Source organism: Chiloscyllium punctatum, chromosome 42 (assembly GCF_047496795.1).
Source record: "Chiloscyllium punctatum isolate Juve2018m chromosome 42, sChiPun1.3, whole genome shotgun sequence".
In the NCBI taxonomy this organism is placed as follows: Eukaryota; Metazoa; Chordata; class Chondrichthyes; order Orectolobiformes; family Hemiscylliidae; genus Chiloscyllium; species Chiloscyllium punctatum.
Window position 1 is genome coordinate 469,676 of NC_092780.1, and position 19,202 is coordinate 488,877.

General features: G+C 40.4%; 1 protein-coding gene across 2 annotated transcripts in view; it reads left to right on the forward strand.

Moving 5' to 3' along the window:
* tubg1 (tubulin, gamma 1) overlaps positions 1 to 19,202 on the forward strand; it is a 78,088-nt gene that overhangs the window by 12,434 nt on the left and 46,452 nt on the right. For both annotated transcript variants that reach the window (XM_072561149.1, XM_072561150.1), the window contains exons 2-4: positions 944 to 1,056; positions 13,625 to 13,792; positions 18,140 to 18,208. In XM_072561149.1, the coding sequence (XP_072417250.1) occupies positions 944 to 1,056; positions 13,625 to 13,792; positions 18,140 to 18,208 (350 nt within the window). The remainder of the gene's footprint in view (positions 1 to 943; positions 1,057 to 13,624; positions 13,793 to 18,139; positions 18,209 to 19,202) is intronic.

The following is a 19,202-nucleotide window of genomic DNA, read 5'->3' on the forward strand; positions in this document are numbered from 1 at the left end:
GTGGGCAGAATACAAAGAAAAAAAAACATATCCTGCTAATGCATAATGATTTGCATTAGACACCATAAATGTGCTTAACTTGAAACTTCAAATTATATTGCATGCAGGTTTATCTTTTTATAAAATAAATGTTTGGAGCAGTGCCTTTGGCAAGCCACAATGCTCATAGTCACAGAAACTTGAGAGCAGAAGCCATTTCGCCCACCACTTGAGCAGGTTTAGGTTTGAAGTGTTTGTCAAGGGTTTGCAGTGTTGGAGGAGATGGGAAGAGAGTTGCATATGAGAATGAAAATTTTAATATTGATATGTGGCAAGTCTGAAACCAATTCACTATAAACTGTGTAAGGGCTTCCTGATTTATGAATGCTCATACTTAGGAATGCAATCCCCTATAGCGGTATGATTTTAAAGATCGGACATACATTTTGTGTACTTACAAATAGCTCCTTTGTAAATATTTTCCTGTTTTGTGTTATGACTTGTGTACAAATCAACTTGCAAATGGAACCTGTTCCCAACCTGGGGACTGCCTGTGGCAGGAAATTTTATAGTTCAGTTTTATTTTCCCCCAATCATTCAACTTTTCCTAACACCTAACCTGTTTAATGAGTGCTGTGCTGAAAGTGAAAGTTGTGTTGCTAAGGGAAGGAAGGGATAGAATTTAATCATCATCACCACTCTTCCTTCCTTCCTGTTTCTAAGACTGCTTGACAAGTTTGGATAAAATGATGATGTCTGCAAGAGCAATGTGACATTTGTATAGAGAGAAAAAGTAAAATTTTTTCCAACTCTTTGAACTGAAGTTATTTTTTGGTTAATATATTCTTGCTGAAAATGTCACCTCTGGAAAGGGACTTCTAAAACAAAAAAAAGGACATTTCATTTAAATGTAAAGATATACTTTGGGGACTACTTTCATTGTGATCTTCATGTGTTTTCACAGTTGGCTTTGAATTCTGGAAGCAGCTTTGTGCAGAACATGGTATCAGCCCTGAAGGAATTGTTGAAGAATTTGCCACTGAGGGTACTGACAGGAAGGATGTCTTCTTCTACCAGGTAGCCTACATGTCCCCTTCTATATCATATTAAAAACCAAGGTTTGGTTTTTGGTGGTCTCTACTGTATCAGCATCATTGTCATCTTTTTAATGCATAATCAACTTTGATCCCCTGATAATCTTATTCTTGACTTCTCCTGTTTCTGACACGCATGCTGTTCCTTGGCAGCAACATTCACAAATATAGCTTCAGGTTGTTCATGTGTGCTTATGACTCCAAGCTCTACCTCACTACTTCCTCATGTCCACCACTCTCTTTAAATCATCAGAACACTTAAATAACATCCAGTGCTGTGCTAGCAGAAATTTCCCCCATTAGGAATATTGGAAAAACTGAAGTTATTGTGCTGCCGTAGTCACTATTTCCTCACCTCTGACTCCATCTCCAGCAACAGGGGTTAATGTTGGTGTTAGTATTACAGGGCTATAATCCAGAGACTCAAACTTACACTCATGGGGTCATGGGTTCAATTCCTGTTATGGCAGCTAATGTACATATATATAAACTAAATTCTCGTGTGTGTGTATAACCTTATATATATAAAAATATATTATAAAAAGAGAATATGCAATATAGACAAGAGTTTCTAAAATCATCATAAATTGTTGTAAAAACTCAATTGGTTCACTTAATATCCTTACGTGGTCTGACCCATATAGGACTCTGGAGCTACAACAAAGTTATTGAATCTTAACTGTCATGTGAAATGATCTAGCAAGTCACTGATGTTAGGATGAGATATGAAGGCTCAGGGCAATTGAGAGTTACAAGGTAGCCAGGAAGACCTAAAGAGAGTGCTATGACAAGTGAGGAAGGGGCGTGAGAAGTTGTTGGCAGATAAGATTAGTGAAAACCCTAAAGCATTCTATAGGTATATGAGGGATAAAAGAATGACTAGGGTAAGATTAGGGCCAATCAAGGACAGTAGTGGAAAGTTGTGCATGGAGTCAGAGGAGATGGGGGAATTGCTAAATGAATATTTTTTATCAGTATTCACATTGGAAAAAGACAGCCGAGAAGAATACTTAGAAACAGGCTACTAGACTAGATGGGATTGACGTTCACAAGGAGGAAGTGTTGGAAATTCTGGAAAATGTGAAAATAGATAAATTCCCTGGGCCGGATGGGATTTATCCTTGGATTCTCTGGGATGCCAGGGAGGAGATTGCCGAGTCTTTGGTTTTGATCTTTGCGTTGTCGTTGTCTACAAGAATAGTCCCAAAAGACTGGAGGATAGCAAATGTTGTTCCCTCTTTCAAGAAGGGTGTGGAGACAACACTGGTAATTATAGACCAGTGAGTCTTACTTCAGTTGTGGGTCAAATGTTGGAAAAGGTTATAAGAGATAGGATTTATAATCATCTCTATAGGAATAAGTTGATTAGGGCAAGTCAACACTGTTTTGTGAAGTGTAGATCATACCTCACAAACCTTATTAAGTTCTTTGAGAAGGTGACCAAACAGATGGATAAGGGTAAAGCCATTGATGTGTTGTATATAGATCTCTGTAGGGCATTTGATAAGGTTCCCTACGGTAGGCTATTGCACAAAATACAGAGGCATGGGTTGAGGGTGATTTTTGTGGTTTGGATCAGAAATTGGCTAAATTAAAGAAGACAGAATGGTGGTTGATGGGAAATGTTCATCCTGGAGTTCAGTTACTAGTGTTGTGCCGCAAGGATCTGTTTTGGGGTCACTGCTGTTTGTTATTTTTATAAATTACCTAGATGAGTGTGTTGAAGGATGTGTAGTAAATTTGCAGATGACACTAAGGTCGGTACAGTTGTGGATAGTGCCGAAGGGTGTTGCAGGTTACGGAGGGACATAGATAAGCTGCAGAGCTGGGCTGAGAGGTGGCAAATGGAGTTTAATGCAGAAAAATGTGAGGTGATTCACTTTGGAAGGAGTATCCGGAATGCAGAGTACTGAGCGAATGGTAAGATTCTTGGTAGTGTAGATGAGCAGAGATCTCGGTGTCCATGTACATAGATCCCTGAAAGTTGCCACCCAGCTGATAGGGCTTTTAAGAACGTATATTAGCTTTTATTGGTAGAGGGATCAAGTTTTGGAACCATGAGGCTATGCTGCAGCTGTACAAAACTCTGGTGCGGCCACATTTGGAGTATTGTGTGCAGTTCTGGTCACCACATTATAGAAAGGATGTGGAAGCTTTGGAAAGGGTTCAGAGAAGATTTACTAGGATGTTGCCTGGTATGGAAGGAAGGCCTTATGAGGAAAGGTTGAGGGACTTTAGATTATTTTCATTAGAGAGAAGGAGGTTGAGAGGTGACTTAATTGAGACATACAAGATGATCAGAGGAGTAGATAGGTGGACAGTGAGAGCCCTTTTCTTTGGATGGTGATGGCTAGCATGAGGGGACATGGCTTTAAATTGAAGGGTGATAGGTATAGGACAGATGTCAGAGGTAGGTTCTTTACTCAGACTAGTAAGGGCACTGCCTGCAACAATTGTAGACTCGCAAACTTTAAGGGCATTTAAATGGTCATTGGATAAATATATGGATGATAATGGGATAGTGAGGTTAGGTGGGCTTCAGATTGGTTTCATGGGGTGGTGCAACATCAAGGGCAGAAGGGCCTGTACTGCGCTGTAATGTTCTATGTTCTATTTGTTTCAACCATATATCATTAGAGGTGTTGGAAATTCTGGCAAGGGTGAAAATAGATAAGTCCCCTGGGCCTGATGGCATTTATCCTAGGATTCTCTGGGAAGCAAGGGAGGAGATTGCAGAGCCATTGGCCTTGATTTTTGTGTCCTCTTTGTCTACAGGAGTAGTGCCAGAGGACTGGAGGCTAGCAAACGTGGTTCCCTTGTTCAAGAAGGGGAGTAGGGATAATCCTAGTAACTATAGACCAGTGAGTCTCACTTCTGTCGTGGGCAAAGTCTTAGAGAGAATTGTAAGGGATAGGATTTATGCACATCTGGATAAGAATAATGTGATCAAGGATAGTCAGCATGGTTTTGTGAAGGGCAGGTCGTGCCTCACAAACCTTATTGAATTCTTTGAGAAGGTGACTAAGGAGGTAGATGAGGGGAAAGCGGTAGATGTGGTATATATGGATTTTAGTAAGGCGTTTGATAAGGTCCCCCATGGTAGGCTACTGCAGAAAATACAGAGATATGGCATTGAGGGTGAGTTGGAGGTTTGGATTAGGAATTGGCTGGCTGGAAGAAGACAGAGGGTAGTAGTAGATGGCAAAGGTTCATCTTGGAGTGCCGTCACTAGCGGTGTTCCGCAAGGATCTGTTTTGGGACCATTGCTGTTTGTCATTTTTATAAATGACCTGGAGGAAGGGTTAGAAGGTTGGGTGAGCAAGTTTGCGGATGATACGAAAGTCGGAGGAGTTGTAGACAGTGAGGAAGGATGTGGCAGGTTACAGCGGGACATAGAGAAGCTGCAGAGCTGGGCAGAAAGGTGGCAAATGGAGTTCAATGTAGCTAAGTGTGAGGTGATTCACTTTGGTAAGAGTAACAAAAAGATGGGATACTGGGCTAATGGTCGGATACTTGGTAGTGTGGAAGAGCAGAGGGATCTTGGTGTCAATGTACACAGATCTCTGAAAGTTGCCACCCAGGTAAATAGTGCAGTGAAGAAGGCATATGGCGTACTGGCTTTTATTGGTAGAGGAATTGAGTTCCGGAGTCCTGAGGTCATGCTGCAGTTGTATAAGACTCTGGTGCGGCCGCATCTGGAATATTGTGTGCAGTTTTGGTCGCCATACTATAGGAAGGAGGTGGAGGCACTGGAACGGGTGCAGAGGAGGTTTACCAGGATGTTGCCTGGTATGGTAGGAAGATCCTATGAGGAAAGGCTGAGGCACTTGGGGTTGTTTTCATTGGAGAAAAGAAGGTTTAGGGGTGACTTGATAGAGGTGTACAAGATGATTAGGGGGTTAGATAGGGTTGACAGTGAGAACCTTTTTCCACGTATGGAGTCAGCTATTACAAGGGGGCATAGCTTTAAATTAAGGGGGGTTAGATATAGGACTGATGTTAGGGGTAGGTTCTTCACTCAGCGAGTCGTAAGTTCATGGAATGCCCTGCCAGTATCAGTGGTGGACTCTCCCCCTTTAGGGGTATTTAAGCGGGCATTGGATAGGTATATGGAGGATAGTGGGTTAGTGTAGGTTAGGTGGGCTTTGATCGGCGCAACATCGAGGGCCGAAGGGCCTGTACTGCGCTGTATTCTTCTATGTTCTATGTTCTATGTTCTATCTGTGCTCTTGCTGAGGGTACCTGTTCTCACATTTATTGCATCACTTTGTTCCACCTTGCCTCAATTCTTTTGCTGAAAATCTTCAAGCTGGGGTATTCCAAAACAAGTCCCACATTCCATTTTTCATAAATTTAAGATCATCCAGTACCCTGTATCTTAAATCAGACCAAATCCCATTTTCCCATTACCCCTGTCCTTGCTGATGTAAATTGGCTTCTTCTTGTTTTCAAATCCCACCATGGGGATACTGGCCCCTCCTTACCTCTGGACAAACCAAGGTGAATGAATCAACAATTGTTGAATATCAAGGGGTGTTTGTGTACCTGATGCTCGTGTGTCATAAATGAGTATGGACTCTTATCAATGTTTGAGTTGCGAATGGGACTATGCATTTATGAAATCATCAACAAACCTCCCCACTTCTGACCTTATGATGGAGGGAAAATAATTAATGTAATGGCTAAAAATAGTTGGGCCTAAGATCCATCGTAACTCAGTACTGTGTTTATTAATTAGGGTATTTTTAGAGTATAGATCTCTGATGCAACAACAACTAGTGCATATATTTATATGGGGGCTTTTCAATAGTAAAACATGCTATTTTTCATAGCAATGTTGTCCAAACAAAATAATGAGAGAAATTAGAGCAGTGATCAAAAACGTGCTGGAAGAAGTCAGTTTTTAATGCCACTTTAAGAGGAGAGATGTTGGTGATGGAGATATGAAAATTAGATGCACGAGAGACTAGAATTGGAGTAACACAAAGATATACAAGGATTGTAAAGCTATACTTTTTATCACAGCATTTATTTCCCATCTCTAACTGCCCTTGAGAAATTGGTGGCGATCTGCCTTGAATTGTTGAGATTCATTCGTTGTAGGTAGAGACATAATGCTTTTCGAGAGGGCAATCCAGAATTTAGACTCTGTAATATTGAAGGAATGGCGACATTTCCAAGTTAGGATGGTTAGTCCATTGGAGGGCAACTTGTGAAGATATGTGACCCCTCAAGAGGGGTCTCTTGGTTTGAGATTGTTCAAAAGAATCGACAAATGCAGTCTGTACAAAAGCAGGGGTCGTTAGTTTATTGAAATAAGGTACCAGGAGGTTGAAGCTTCTGTGTTCTGTGGTGAAGTTGCGCAATTATGTTTGAAAATTGCACATTATTTATATGCTTTTTAAGAAATAGTATAGCCTTAATTACAAGAAAGACCAATCACATATAATGTGACATGATTTACAGCAAGTTAATCCAATGATATTTTCTTGGAAAGGGTTCTTAATTACAAGAAAAGTCCAATCAACTGTAATGTGGTGACATGATTGAAGACAGGCTAATCCAATGGTATTCTTTGGAAAAGATATTTTATTTACGTAATTTGTCATGCCGTGTATCAGTTCAAGGTTAGTTAAATGGCCAATTAATATGTCAGTATTCATTTTATGAAAACTCTATTGTCCTCTTATCTTTGAGTTTCAGCTTAATTCTGCAAATCAGCAGTACAGGTTCATAGGCCATGTTATAGTATTCTTTTTAAATCGAGAAACCATTTTATGGTAAATAAAAATCTACACATACTTGTTGCCTAAATTCAAATTTTAGATCCTTACTTGCAGATGGTGGTATTTCCATATATCTGCTGTTCTTGTCCTTCTCTGTGATAGTGGTCATGCTATTGGAAGGTGCTGTGTAATGAGCCTTGGTGGAAGGGATAAGATCATGAAAAGACTTGAAAATGAGGAGAATTTTTAATTGTATAACAGCAGTGTTATTATACCTGCATCAAATTGAGTACAAGTTGCTCAACTGTCTTTAGGGCAGTTAGAAATGAACAATAAATGCTGGCCTGTGTAACGTGATGCATGTTAATCAGACCACCCTAAGTTTTTTTTTTAAGATTAGATTAGATTACATTATAGTGTGGAAATAGGCCCTTCGGCGCAACAAGTCCACACCGACCCGCCGAAGCACAACCCACCCATACCCCTACATTTACCCCTTACCTAACACTATGGGCAATTTAGCGTGGCCAATTCACCTGACCTGCACATCTTTGGACCGTGGGAGAAAACCGGAGCACCTGGAGGAAACCCACGCAGACACAGGAAGAACGTGCAACTCCACACAGTCAGTCGCATGAGGCAGGAACTGAACCCGGGTCTCTGGCGCTGTGAGGCAGCAGTGCTAACCACTGCCACCGTGCTGCTCGCAAGTTATCGCCACAACATAGGTAGATGACAAGAAGACGTTTATCAGCCATAATCTAATTGAACAACATAAACGACTCAACAGTCTAAATAATTTACCGAGTATCTGAGTATCCTGTAATAACACCAAGCCTCAAGCCTGTAATATGGTTGGGGTAAGTTTGTTCAGGTTACCTTCCTGCAAAATAGCTTTGCTGTTTGGATTTGGTTTACCATTTAATTACATTTCACTTCGCCATTAGGATTCTGATTCTACAGAATGATCTTCATCCAGTTTCCTAATTCTGAACAAAATGGAATTCACATACTGTAGACGATTTAACTGATTTAATTGGCAGGCTAGGCAATATCTGTGGCGACAAAGAGAGTGAACTTTTAATCAGAACATCATCTAGCCAGGTGGATACACTTGCCCAGACTGGCTTTAATTAGATTTCATTTAGTTGTGGAATAGTATTCAGTAAAAATTGAATAGTTAAACTGTTAAAGCAGTAAATAGTTCTAAAACCCAGCTCCATCTTATAAATGGGATAGAATGCTTTTAAAGAAGAGGAATGTAAAAGTGTACTCAAAACACAATTGAATAGCTTGCTTTTAAAATGCTTTGAAATACAGTCTGCATTAATTAATGCTCCTACTTCATGGCAAGTGAAAAATGATCATGAAATCAGTACTGAAGAAATTCAAATGACTGGCAGCACCTGTATAGAGAGAAAAACTGTTTCATGTCCAAAGTCATTGACGAATCATATTGGAGTCAAAATATTAACTCTTGTTTAATTCTTCACAGATTATCTCAGGTGCTCAGCATCTACGGTATTTTCCTTTTGCTTTGGTAAAATTGTTAAATGTTGATGAACTGTGGAGATTTGTCAGGAGAGGGTGCTGCAGAACATACTTGTCTTTTCACAGTCTGTCAGGTCCTCCTGTGGCTTTTTACCATTCATGCAAAGATGCTGGTCTGTATATACGTTTTAACCTTCTTATAATTAAAATTTTAATAGTTAAATCTCCATGCTATGGCTGAGAATTCTGATTTGTGACATTTAGTTTCTTGGTTTATAAAACAGTGGTGAAATATCTTCGTCAGGACTTGCTTTGTTCTCACAATCAATAATCTAGGAAAAATTGTTGGCATTTATAAAAGGGAGTTTTTACTCAGTATTCACACAAGCTCATTATTATATTGATGAATGTAAACATTTGTTGTGAACTAATTAAATCACTCAGCTCTTTTAGATTTCAATTTTATGATCAAAACTTTGCCTTAAAAATATCAAGACATTTGAGTAGTAAATACGGTACGCAAGAATGGATACCCGTGCAATTTCATCAACAGATGCCTAAGGGAAAGACAACAGAATGAGGACATGCCACAACCCAAAGGACTAGCCACACTACCATACATCAAGAGCATTTCCGAACTGACAGCCAGACTACTGCGACCACTAGGACTCAAAACAGCACACAAACCAACAGCTACTCTCCGACAACAACTCACCAGAACAAAGGACCCGATACCCAGCATGAGCAAAACCAATGTAGTGTACAAAATCCCATGCAAGAACTGCACAAAACACTACATAGGGCAAACAGGAAGACAGCTAACGATCCGCATCCATGAACACCAACTAGCCACGAAACAACACGACCAGCTATCCTTAGTAGCCACACACGCAGATGACAAGCAACATGAATTTGACTGGAACAACACTACTATTATAGGACAAGCCAAACAGAGAACAGCCAGGGAATTCCTAGAGGCATGGCACTCATCCACAGATTCAATCAATAAGCACATCGACCTGGACCCAATATACCGACCACTGCAGCGGACAGCTGGAACTGACAACCGGAAGCGGCAGATTCAAACCACTATAAATGCCGGAGGAAAGATCACAGAAGCGCTTCACAGGAGGCTCCGAAGCACTGAGGGTGTCACCTAGACAGGGGACGAAACGTCTGCAACACAAATTCCCAGCTCGCCGAACAGAACCACAACAGTAAATAGGGTATTTTCGTTAGTTCAAGTAAAAATTAGTTTATCATCATTAAATGTTTCATTTATCTCATTTATCATGTGATTTTTAAATATTGAAAGAGGTTTAACTAAACAGAATAATTTAATAATTACATTAGTACCTTCTCAGTAAATTCAAAGAAAATTAAAGCTTTTAAAACATGCCTTTCAATCCCTATGTCTAAAATAAGTTTATTTAATTTTAAAAGTCTCCACTTTTAAAGGACCACAAATGGGCACAGTCAGTGAAATGTTTCTTATGGCAGTTAATGTATTATCGGGGTGGGTCCTATTCGTGGATAGGGCTAGCTTCCAGAACAATATTTCCCAGATCATGAGAAGTTAATTTACACTGAAATTTCATAATGTTTTTAGTATTGATTTGACTATTTTCAAGCAAATGATGCAACCTAAATTAGATTCTTGGCCTATTTCTTGAGCTGACTGCAGAATTATGTTCAAACATGGTGGCTCCAATTTTAGGAATTGCTATTGCTTCATAAATTTTCATTTCCCTTATTACATTAAGGGTCTCTTGGCAATTAACCTCTTGTGTGTGAATAGAATCTGGGAACTGAGTGTCACCAGTTTGTTTGCAGCTTGTATACTGCTACTTCACAATCCAGTACATGAAATAGCTAAATTATTGGAAAAACAGTCACAGATTATTGCAAACACTTCCGACAGTTTCAAAGAAACATTTTTTATAATATGAATGCATTTGCCCCATTTAATCTTTTAATAACTTGTTTCTGTCTTATGCTCGCAAATGTTCCTCGGAAGGAAACCTACCATCCTCATGACAAGTGGGTTTCCTACCATGACCTAGCAAGCCAGTAAGTTATATCAATTGCTATGAAGTCTCAACACAGAAATGCAACCGGACAGATAAGCCAGTACTGATCTAGGCGGCAGAAACAGCTCTGTCAATGTTGCAGAGATATAGATTTGGGAAGGAATTGCCCTGGGATTTCTCAACAATTACTCCAGAACTCAAGAAGTTGTACGACCTCAGGTTAAACATGGGCAAAGAGACCTCCTACTGCTGTTTAGCATGCACTGTTTTCCCTCAGTTGATGAATCAGAACTGCTCTGTGTTAGACATCACTTGGAGAATGCACTGAGAGTGGCAAAAGCACAAAATGTATTCTGGGTGAGGTGGGGGGGGGGGGAGGGGTGGTTTCAATGTTCACATTCAAGAGTGACTTGGCAGTCGCAGTACTGATCAAGCTGGTTAGGTCCTAAAGGATATACTTGCTAGATTTGGTATGTGGTAGGTAGTGAGGGAGAAAGAGGAGAAAGTATATTTGACCTAACCCCGCACAATCTGCTGACTCAGAACCATCTGTCCATGACCATGTTAGTAAGAGTGACCATTTTGAGGAGACAAAGTCCTGCTTTCACATTGAGAATGCATTCCATTGTGTTTTGTGGTATTATCACCCTGCTAAATAGAACAGACAGATCTAGCAACTCCAGACTGGGCATCCATGAAATGCTGTGGATCAGCAGCAGCAGTAGTATTGTAATCCAACACAATCTGCAGCCTCATGGCCCAACATATTCCCACACTCCACCATTACCATCAAGACAGAGGATCAACCATGATTCAATGGAGAGTGCAGGAGGGCATGCTAGGAGCAAACTGAAACTACCAAACAGGACCACTTGTGTGCCAAATGATAAACAGAGTTAAGCATCCTATAAATAATGGATCAGATCTTAACTCTGCAGTGTTGCCATATCCAGTCTTGCTCCACAAATATCACCCTCCTCAATGAAGGAAGAGCCAGACACTGTGCAAATGATAAAGCTGAAGCTTTCAGCAATCTTTAGCCAGAAGTGCTGAGTGAATGATCCATCTTGGTCCCCTCCAATGGTCCCCAGCATCAGAGGTATCAGTCTTGAGCCAATTTCTTTCCACTTGATATCAAGAAACTGAATACTGCAAAGGCTAAAGGCCCTGACAACATTCCAGAAATATTACTGATAACTTGTGCTCCAGAACTTGCTGCACCCTTAGCCAATCTTTTCCAATACAGTTACAACAAAGCAGGACAAATCCAATCTGGCCAATTACTGCCCTGTCAGTCTATTCTCGAATATCAGTAAAGTGATAGAAGATGTCATCAAAAGTGCTGTCAAGCAGTACTTAGCAATAACCTACTCACTGATGCATAGTTTGGGTCCTGCCAGGGCCCGTCAGCTCCTGACCTCATTACAGCCTTCGTTTAATCATTGACAAAAGATTTTAATTCCTGAGGTAACGTGACAGTGATTAGCCCTTGACATCCAAGCTGTATTTAACCAAGTGTAAATCAAGAAGCCCTAGCAAAACTGGAATCAATTGGTATCAGAGGGCAGAGTTTCCGCTGGTCGGAGTCACACCTGGCACAAAAGGTGGTAGTGGTTGTTTGAGGTCAGTCATCTTAGCTCCAGGATACCTCTGCAGGAGTTCCTGGAGGTAGTGTCCTAGGCCCAACCATCTTCTACTTCAACAATGACCTTCCCTCCATCATAAGATCAGAGTGGGGATGTTTGCCAATAATTGTACAATGTTCAGCACCATTTGCAACTCCTCAGGTGCTGAAGCAAACCATGTCCAAATGCCACAAGATCTGGACAATATTCAGGCTTGGGCTGACAAGTGGCAAGTAACATTCATGCCACACAAATGGCAGGCAATGACCGTCTCCAATAAGAGACAACCTAACCACTGCCCATTGACATTCAATGAAGTTACCATCACTGTACTGGACTTGCCTCATAAATCCAGAGACTACAAGAGTAGGTCAGAGGCTAGGAGTGCTGCGGTGAGTAACTTACTGCTGACTCCCTGTCCATTAACTACAAGGAATAAGTTAAGACTGTGATGTCATACTCCCTCCTTGAATGTGTGCAGCTCCAACAACACTGAGGTGCTTGACATCATCCAAGACAAAGCAGCCTGCTTGATTGGCAGCATGTCCACATGCATCCACTGCCTCCACCACTGACACACCATATCAGCAATGTGCCCTAACTACAAAGTGCACTGCAGAAATTCGCCAAAGATCCTTCAACAGCACCTTCCAACCCCCCACAACCACTTCGATTGGCAAGGACAAAGACATCAAATACGTGGGAGCACCACCACTTGCAAGTTGCCCTTGCAACCACTCACTATCCTGACTTGGGAATATGTTATTGCGCCTTTCCTATCATTGGGGTCAAAATTATGGAATACCTTCCCTATAGGCATTGTGGGTCAACTGACAGGATTCTGACACCAGTGGTTCAACAAGACAGCTCACCACCACCTTCTAGATAACCAAGGACAGTCAGTGATGCCCATGACCCACAAATGAGTAAAAAAACTCTCCTAAATAACCTGATTTGTCTAATTTAGCAATTTTCCTCAATTCTGTGAAAAAATATCTTTAAAATCCTTTTCTTCCTCCTCTCCCACTGTTTTGGAGGTGAGCAAATCTTTAAAATTAGCTTCTTATGTGGGGATTTTGTAGCAAACCTGATACCAAAGTGTTTAAAAAAAAACCTGACCACAGGTTAATTAATCTTTGACACAACTATGTTAAACCAACTGTGACTGCCATTGAGATGATACATTTGTCTGGTACAAGAGACTACCTGCAACCAAGTGAACCTTCTCAATGAGCTTATGGTGAAGAGTTCTTGGTTGCCATATTTTCCCAAATCTGAGTTCCCTTAACACACAATGTACAGTTGCACATTGGCTATGCTAGTGTAATAATTATGGTGCTGGACAAGCAGCTTAGAGGTTTCGAATTCAATCTTATCATAGCTAATTATGAAATATTGTTTAATAAACCTGGTAACTTTTACAAAGCATCAAAAAGAATGACCACTTTGAAGAAAAAAACATCTCACTTGTTCATACACATTTACCTCAATCCTCTCGAGCAAACTGCTCAGTATCAGCAATGTGTCCTATCTACAAGATGCACTGCAGAAATTCACCAACCTGTTAAACTGATGTGAAGTTGCTCTGTTTGTTTCATTGTATATTTACAAAACCACTCATTGCATTTGACATTCTTTTATGATTCAATGAATGGTAACTTTAATCTATGTTTGTTTAGGCAGATGATGAACATTATATCCCAAGGGCTGTCCTACTGGATTTGGAACCTCGTGTGATTCATTCAATCCTGAATTCACCTTATGCAAACCTGTACAATCCAGAGAATATCTATCTGTCAGAGCACGGAGGAGGTGCAGGCAATAATTGGGCCAGTGGCTATTCTCAGGTGGGTATTGCTTAAAATCGTAACAAAACTACAAAACTACCCAGGGGCAATCAACGATTAAGAAAATGTAAATGAAATCAGGTGGAATCAAATTTGTGAAAGAGATATCTTGTTTAACTAATTTCTTAATGTTCTTTGAAAAAGTAAAAAGAAATGAATAGAGGGGAATGTGAGGATTTGTTATAGTTAGAATTCCAGAAAGAATTTAACAAAGTGCTGTATCAAAGATTACTGCACTAAACAAAAGCTCATGTGGGTGGTAACACATTTGACATGGATAGAAGATTCTTTGGCTATTAGGAAATATTGGAGTTTCCGCAGTGGAGTGGCTAGGGCCTCTGACTTTTACAGTTTGCTGCTGGAATGACCTCCTGTACTCTTCATTGAACCAGGTTGATCTTCCAGCTTGATGATAATGGTAAAGTGGGGAGGATGATGGGCCATGAGATTACAGATTGTGGTTGAATACAATTCCTGCTTTTGCTGATGGCCCTTAGTGCCACATGGTTGCCCAGACTTGAGTTAATAGATCTGTTCAAAATCAGTTCCAAACAACATGATTCCGGGTATCTTCAATAGGACTTTGTCTCACAAGATCTATGCACTGTTGCTTGAGTAGTCTATTGGACAGCAATTTTGGCATAAAATGTTAGTAAGCAAAATCTCATAGAGTTGACGGTGATGTGCTTGGAGGTAGCGAGGGCTGCAGAGGTTGGAAATTCAGAGTCAATAAAATGTGGTGCTGGAAAAAGCAAAGCAGGTCAAGCGGCATCAGAAGAGCAGGGAAGTCGGCATTTCGGGCAGGACCCTTCATCAGGATGGTGATGTGCTTGCCATTGTTGCTTCCAGTGCCAAGGTTGATGCTGGGTAGCCTGTCTGTTTTATTCATTTTGTTAGACTTTTATAGTAATTTTTGATATGACTGTGTTAATGGCATGTTTGGCCATTTCACAGTTAATTATATGCTGTGGATCTGAATTTCATATGTTGGCTAGGTTACGTAAAGTCAAAAAGTTTATTTGTTGGATTCTTTTTCCCGAAAGAAGCTTGGTGGGTTTTTATGATGACCAACAATGCAAAATGCATGGTTGTCATTAGATTGGTTTTTAATTCCAGCTTTTTAAATTGAATGATACCATATATCTTGGTGGGATTTAAACTCATGTTCCCAGAACATTAGCTGGATCTGTATACTACTAATGTATTTTTCCATCATGCATAATTACATTACCAATATACCCACTGGTTGGCATTCATCCTTGTGGTTTATAAATGGGTATATCAAAGAACCGTACTGAACAATAACGGCCCTTTGGCTCACCAAGACTGTGCTGACATATACTGCCTTTCTAAACTAAAAACCTTTTGCCTCTGTGTGGGTCGAGATTCCTCTATTCCCTGCCTATGCATACATCTGTCAAGATGCCTCTTAAAAGTTACTCTTGTATCTGCCTCTACCATGAGCTCTGGCAGTGCATTCCAGGCACTTACCAACCCCTGTGTTTAAAAAAAACTTACCTCTCACATCTCCTTTAAACCTACCCCCCTTTACCTTAAACCTGTATCATTAGTAAATGACATCTCTAACCTGGGAAGAAGACTCCGATTATTCGTGCCTGTCATCATTTTGTAAATTTCTATCAGGTTACCCATCATCCTTTGACGTTCAAGTGAAAACAAATGAAGTTTGGTTAATCTCTCCTCTTAGTTAATACCCTCCAAACCAGGCAACATCCTGGTAAACTGTTTCTGTACATCCCTCCAAAGCCTCAGCATCCTCTGGTGATGTGGCAACCAGAACTGTACACAAATGTGGCGACTGTTTTTCATCATTTATATAAATAATTTTGATGTGAACATAGGAGATATGGTTAATAAGTTTGCAGATGACACCAAAATTAGAATTATAGTGGACAGCGAAGAAGGTTACTTCACAATACAACAAGATCTTGATTAGCTAGGTGAATGGACCAAGGAGTGGCAGCTGGAATTCAATTTAGATAAACGTGAGATGCTGCAGTTTGGAAAGGCAAATCAGCGCAGGACCTACACACTTAATGGTCCTGGGGAGTGTTGCTGAACAAAGAGACCTTGGAGTGCAGATTCATAGTTCCTCGAAAGTGGAGTACCAGGTAGACTGGGTAGTGAAGAAGGCATTTGATATGCTTACCTTTATGGGTCAGTGCATTGAGTAAAGGAGTTGGGAGGTCATGTTGCGGCTGTTACAAGACATTGATTGGGACACTTTTGGAATATTGCGTTGAATTCTGATCTCCCTGCTATAGGAAGGATGTTGTGAAACTTGGAATGGTTCAGAAAAGATTTACAAGGATGTTGTCAGGGTTGGAGGGTTTCAGCTATAGGCACAGGCTGAATGGGCTGGGACAATTTTCCCTGGAGCATTGGAGGCTGAGGGGGTGACCTTATAGGGGCATGGATAGAGTGAATAGACACTGTCTTTCCCCCTCACCTTAAACCTATATCCTCTAGTTTTAGGCTCCTACCCCCAGGGAAAAGTTTTTAAAAGGATCTAAGGGGCAACCTCTTCACACAGAGGGTGGTGCGTGTCTGGAGCAAGCTGCCAAAGGAAGTGGTGGAGGCTGGTGCAATTACAGCATTTAAAAGGCATCTGAATGGGTACATGAATAAGAAGGGTTCAGCGAGATATGGGTCAAATGCTGACAAATGGGACTAGATTTATATAAGATATCTTGTCAACATGGACAAGTTGAACTGATGGGTCTGTTTTCATGCTGTACAGCACTACGACTCTACAACTCTATAACTAAAATTCTGTGCAGCTGCAATGTGGCTTGCCAATTTTTATACTGTATCCACTGACCAAGGCCAAGCATGCCATATGCTTTCTTGACCACCTTATCTACTTGTGTTACCATTTTCAGGGAACTGTGGACCTGTATGCCTCGATGCCTGTATATGTTGCTACTGAGCATTCTGGTATTTACAGTATACTTCCCTCCTGCATTAGCTCTCCCAAAACGCATCATCTCATGTTTGTCTGGATTAAATTCCATCTGTCATTTTTCTGCCCAAGTCTCCAGCCAGTCTATATTCTGGTGTCCTCTGGCAATCCTCCTTACTATCCACAGCTCCCCCAGTGTTTGTGTTGTCTACATTCTCCTCTAAATCATTCTCCTCTGTCCTGGACGCACCTAACAAAGTGGATTCCCAGAAAATAAGCTGCCAGTCTTGTGTCTCTCTCTCAACCAAATCTCTGTTATCACTACAACAGCATTGTTATATATATATTAATGAATGAAGTGGCAAATGGAAGAAATTGTGGAGAAGTGTGAGGTTGTGCACTTTGGTAGGAAGAATAGAGGCATACAGTATTTTCCAAAAGAGGAAAGGCTTCAGATATCTGAAGCACAAAGGGACTTGGAAGACCTAGTTCAGGATTTTCTTAAGGTTAACATGCAGGTTCAGTTATTAGTTAGGAACACAAATGCAGCGTTCAAGAGGGCTAGAACACAAGAGCAGAGATATACTGCTGAGGTTGTTTAAGACTGTGGTCAGACTGCATTTGGAATATTGTGAGCAGTTTTGGACCATGTATCTAAGGGTGGATGTGCTACCTTTAGAGTGAGGGTCCATAGAAGGTTTGCGAGAATGATCCCTGGGTTGAAGGACTTGCGGTATTAAGAGCGGTCTGTAATTGTTGGAATTTAAAAGGCTGAGGGGCTTCTGATTGAAACTTACAGATTACTGAGAAGCCTGGATAGAGTAGACATGGAGATGATATTTCCACTAGTAGGAGAGACTAGCACCTGAAGGTATAGCTTCAGAATTAAGGGGTGACTGTTTAGAACTGAGGTGTGGCATTTCTTCAGCCAGATGGTGGTTAATCTGTGGAATTCATTGCTGTGGAGGCCAAGTCATTGAACGCATTTGAGACGGGATAGGTTTTTGACTAGTAAGGGGATCGAGGATTATGGGGAGAAGGCAGGCGAATGGGATTGAGAAATACATCAGCCGTGATTGAATAGCAGAGCAGATTTGATGGGCCGTACGGCCTAATTCTGCCTCTATATCTTACAGTCTAATACAAAGTTTAACTTCATCTGCCTTATCTGTCATACTCCTTGAACATACTTTCAGAGTTTATTTATTGTTACAGAAATAGAAATTGCTGGCAAAGCCCAGCAGGTCTGGCAGCATCTGTCGGAAGAAAGTGGAGTTTGATGAAGAGTCACCAGCAATTTCTGATTTTGTTTCAGATCCCCAGAATCTGCAGTTCTTAGTTTTGTTTATTGTTTGTTAGCTGCTTTGTGAAAAATCCTTTATTTTAAAGATGTGGTCAAGTCCTTTCTTTTTTTCTTTGAGTAGGGTGAAAAAATCCATGAAGATATTTTTGATATTATTGACCGAGAAGCTGATGGCAGTGACAGTTTGGAGGTGAGTCCATACTTTTAATTGGTTTCTGAATATTCCATTGAATTTTATACAATCATTTATAACAAGCTATGTGATTGATCAGCAGTCACCTCCTCAGTTAACTGTTTTAACATTTCAGTCAAGCAGATTAATTCCTGAGCCTTTGAGTTCTTTAATGATGAGACCATTATACTAAGTAGAGAGTGTTACAGAATGACTGTTTTTATTTAAATACTCAACTGTCTTATTATTGGCATTTACAGCACCTCTGTCCATGTTATCCAAAATTTGCATTTCAACCCATTAAACCTATGACACAGTAACTTAAAAAAGTAAAAGTAAGAGTTAATTGATTCATTTATGAGATGATGCTGGGTCACTAACCATAAGAAAAACTGTAGGCAATCCCTGGGTTTGTCACACATTTTTTAACAGAACCTGAACCTTGATACCAACAAACATCCTGACTTCAATTTGCAAGGGATTTCACTTTTTGACATGAGCTATTTATGGACAGTGCTTTGAGTGCATCAGAGATGTTGGGAATGCACAAATTGCGTTTATTGGTCGAATTCAGTCTGCTATGATGCTTTGTGTTGTATATTAAATTATATGCATCTGCTGAAATTGTAGTTGTGTGCAGTAGCTATTGAGTATAATTTACATTTAAATCAAGATACTGAATATTGCAGTATCATTACCCAGAATCAGCATCAAATCAAGTATGTTTATGCTTTCCACCTAGTCTCTTCACTGAAATCTGAGTCTGAGAGGTGCAAGGAATACTATCCATGAGTCAAAGTTTTAGCCTGGCTTCTGATTCATTTTCCAAATACCATCAAGATCTGAAATGGTGACGTTCAGTTGGGTTTCAAGAAAGCAAATATAATGTAATGCGGAATTAGTATAGTTAGGTGGTGCAGATGTGATGGGCCAAAGGGCCTTTTTCTGTGCTGTAGATTTTTGTGATACTGAGCTACAGACCCATCAAACAAATGGTACGGATAAATTACAT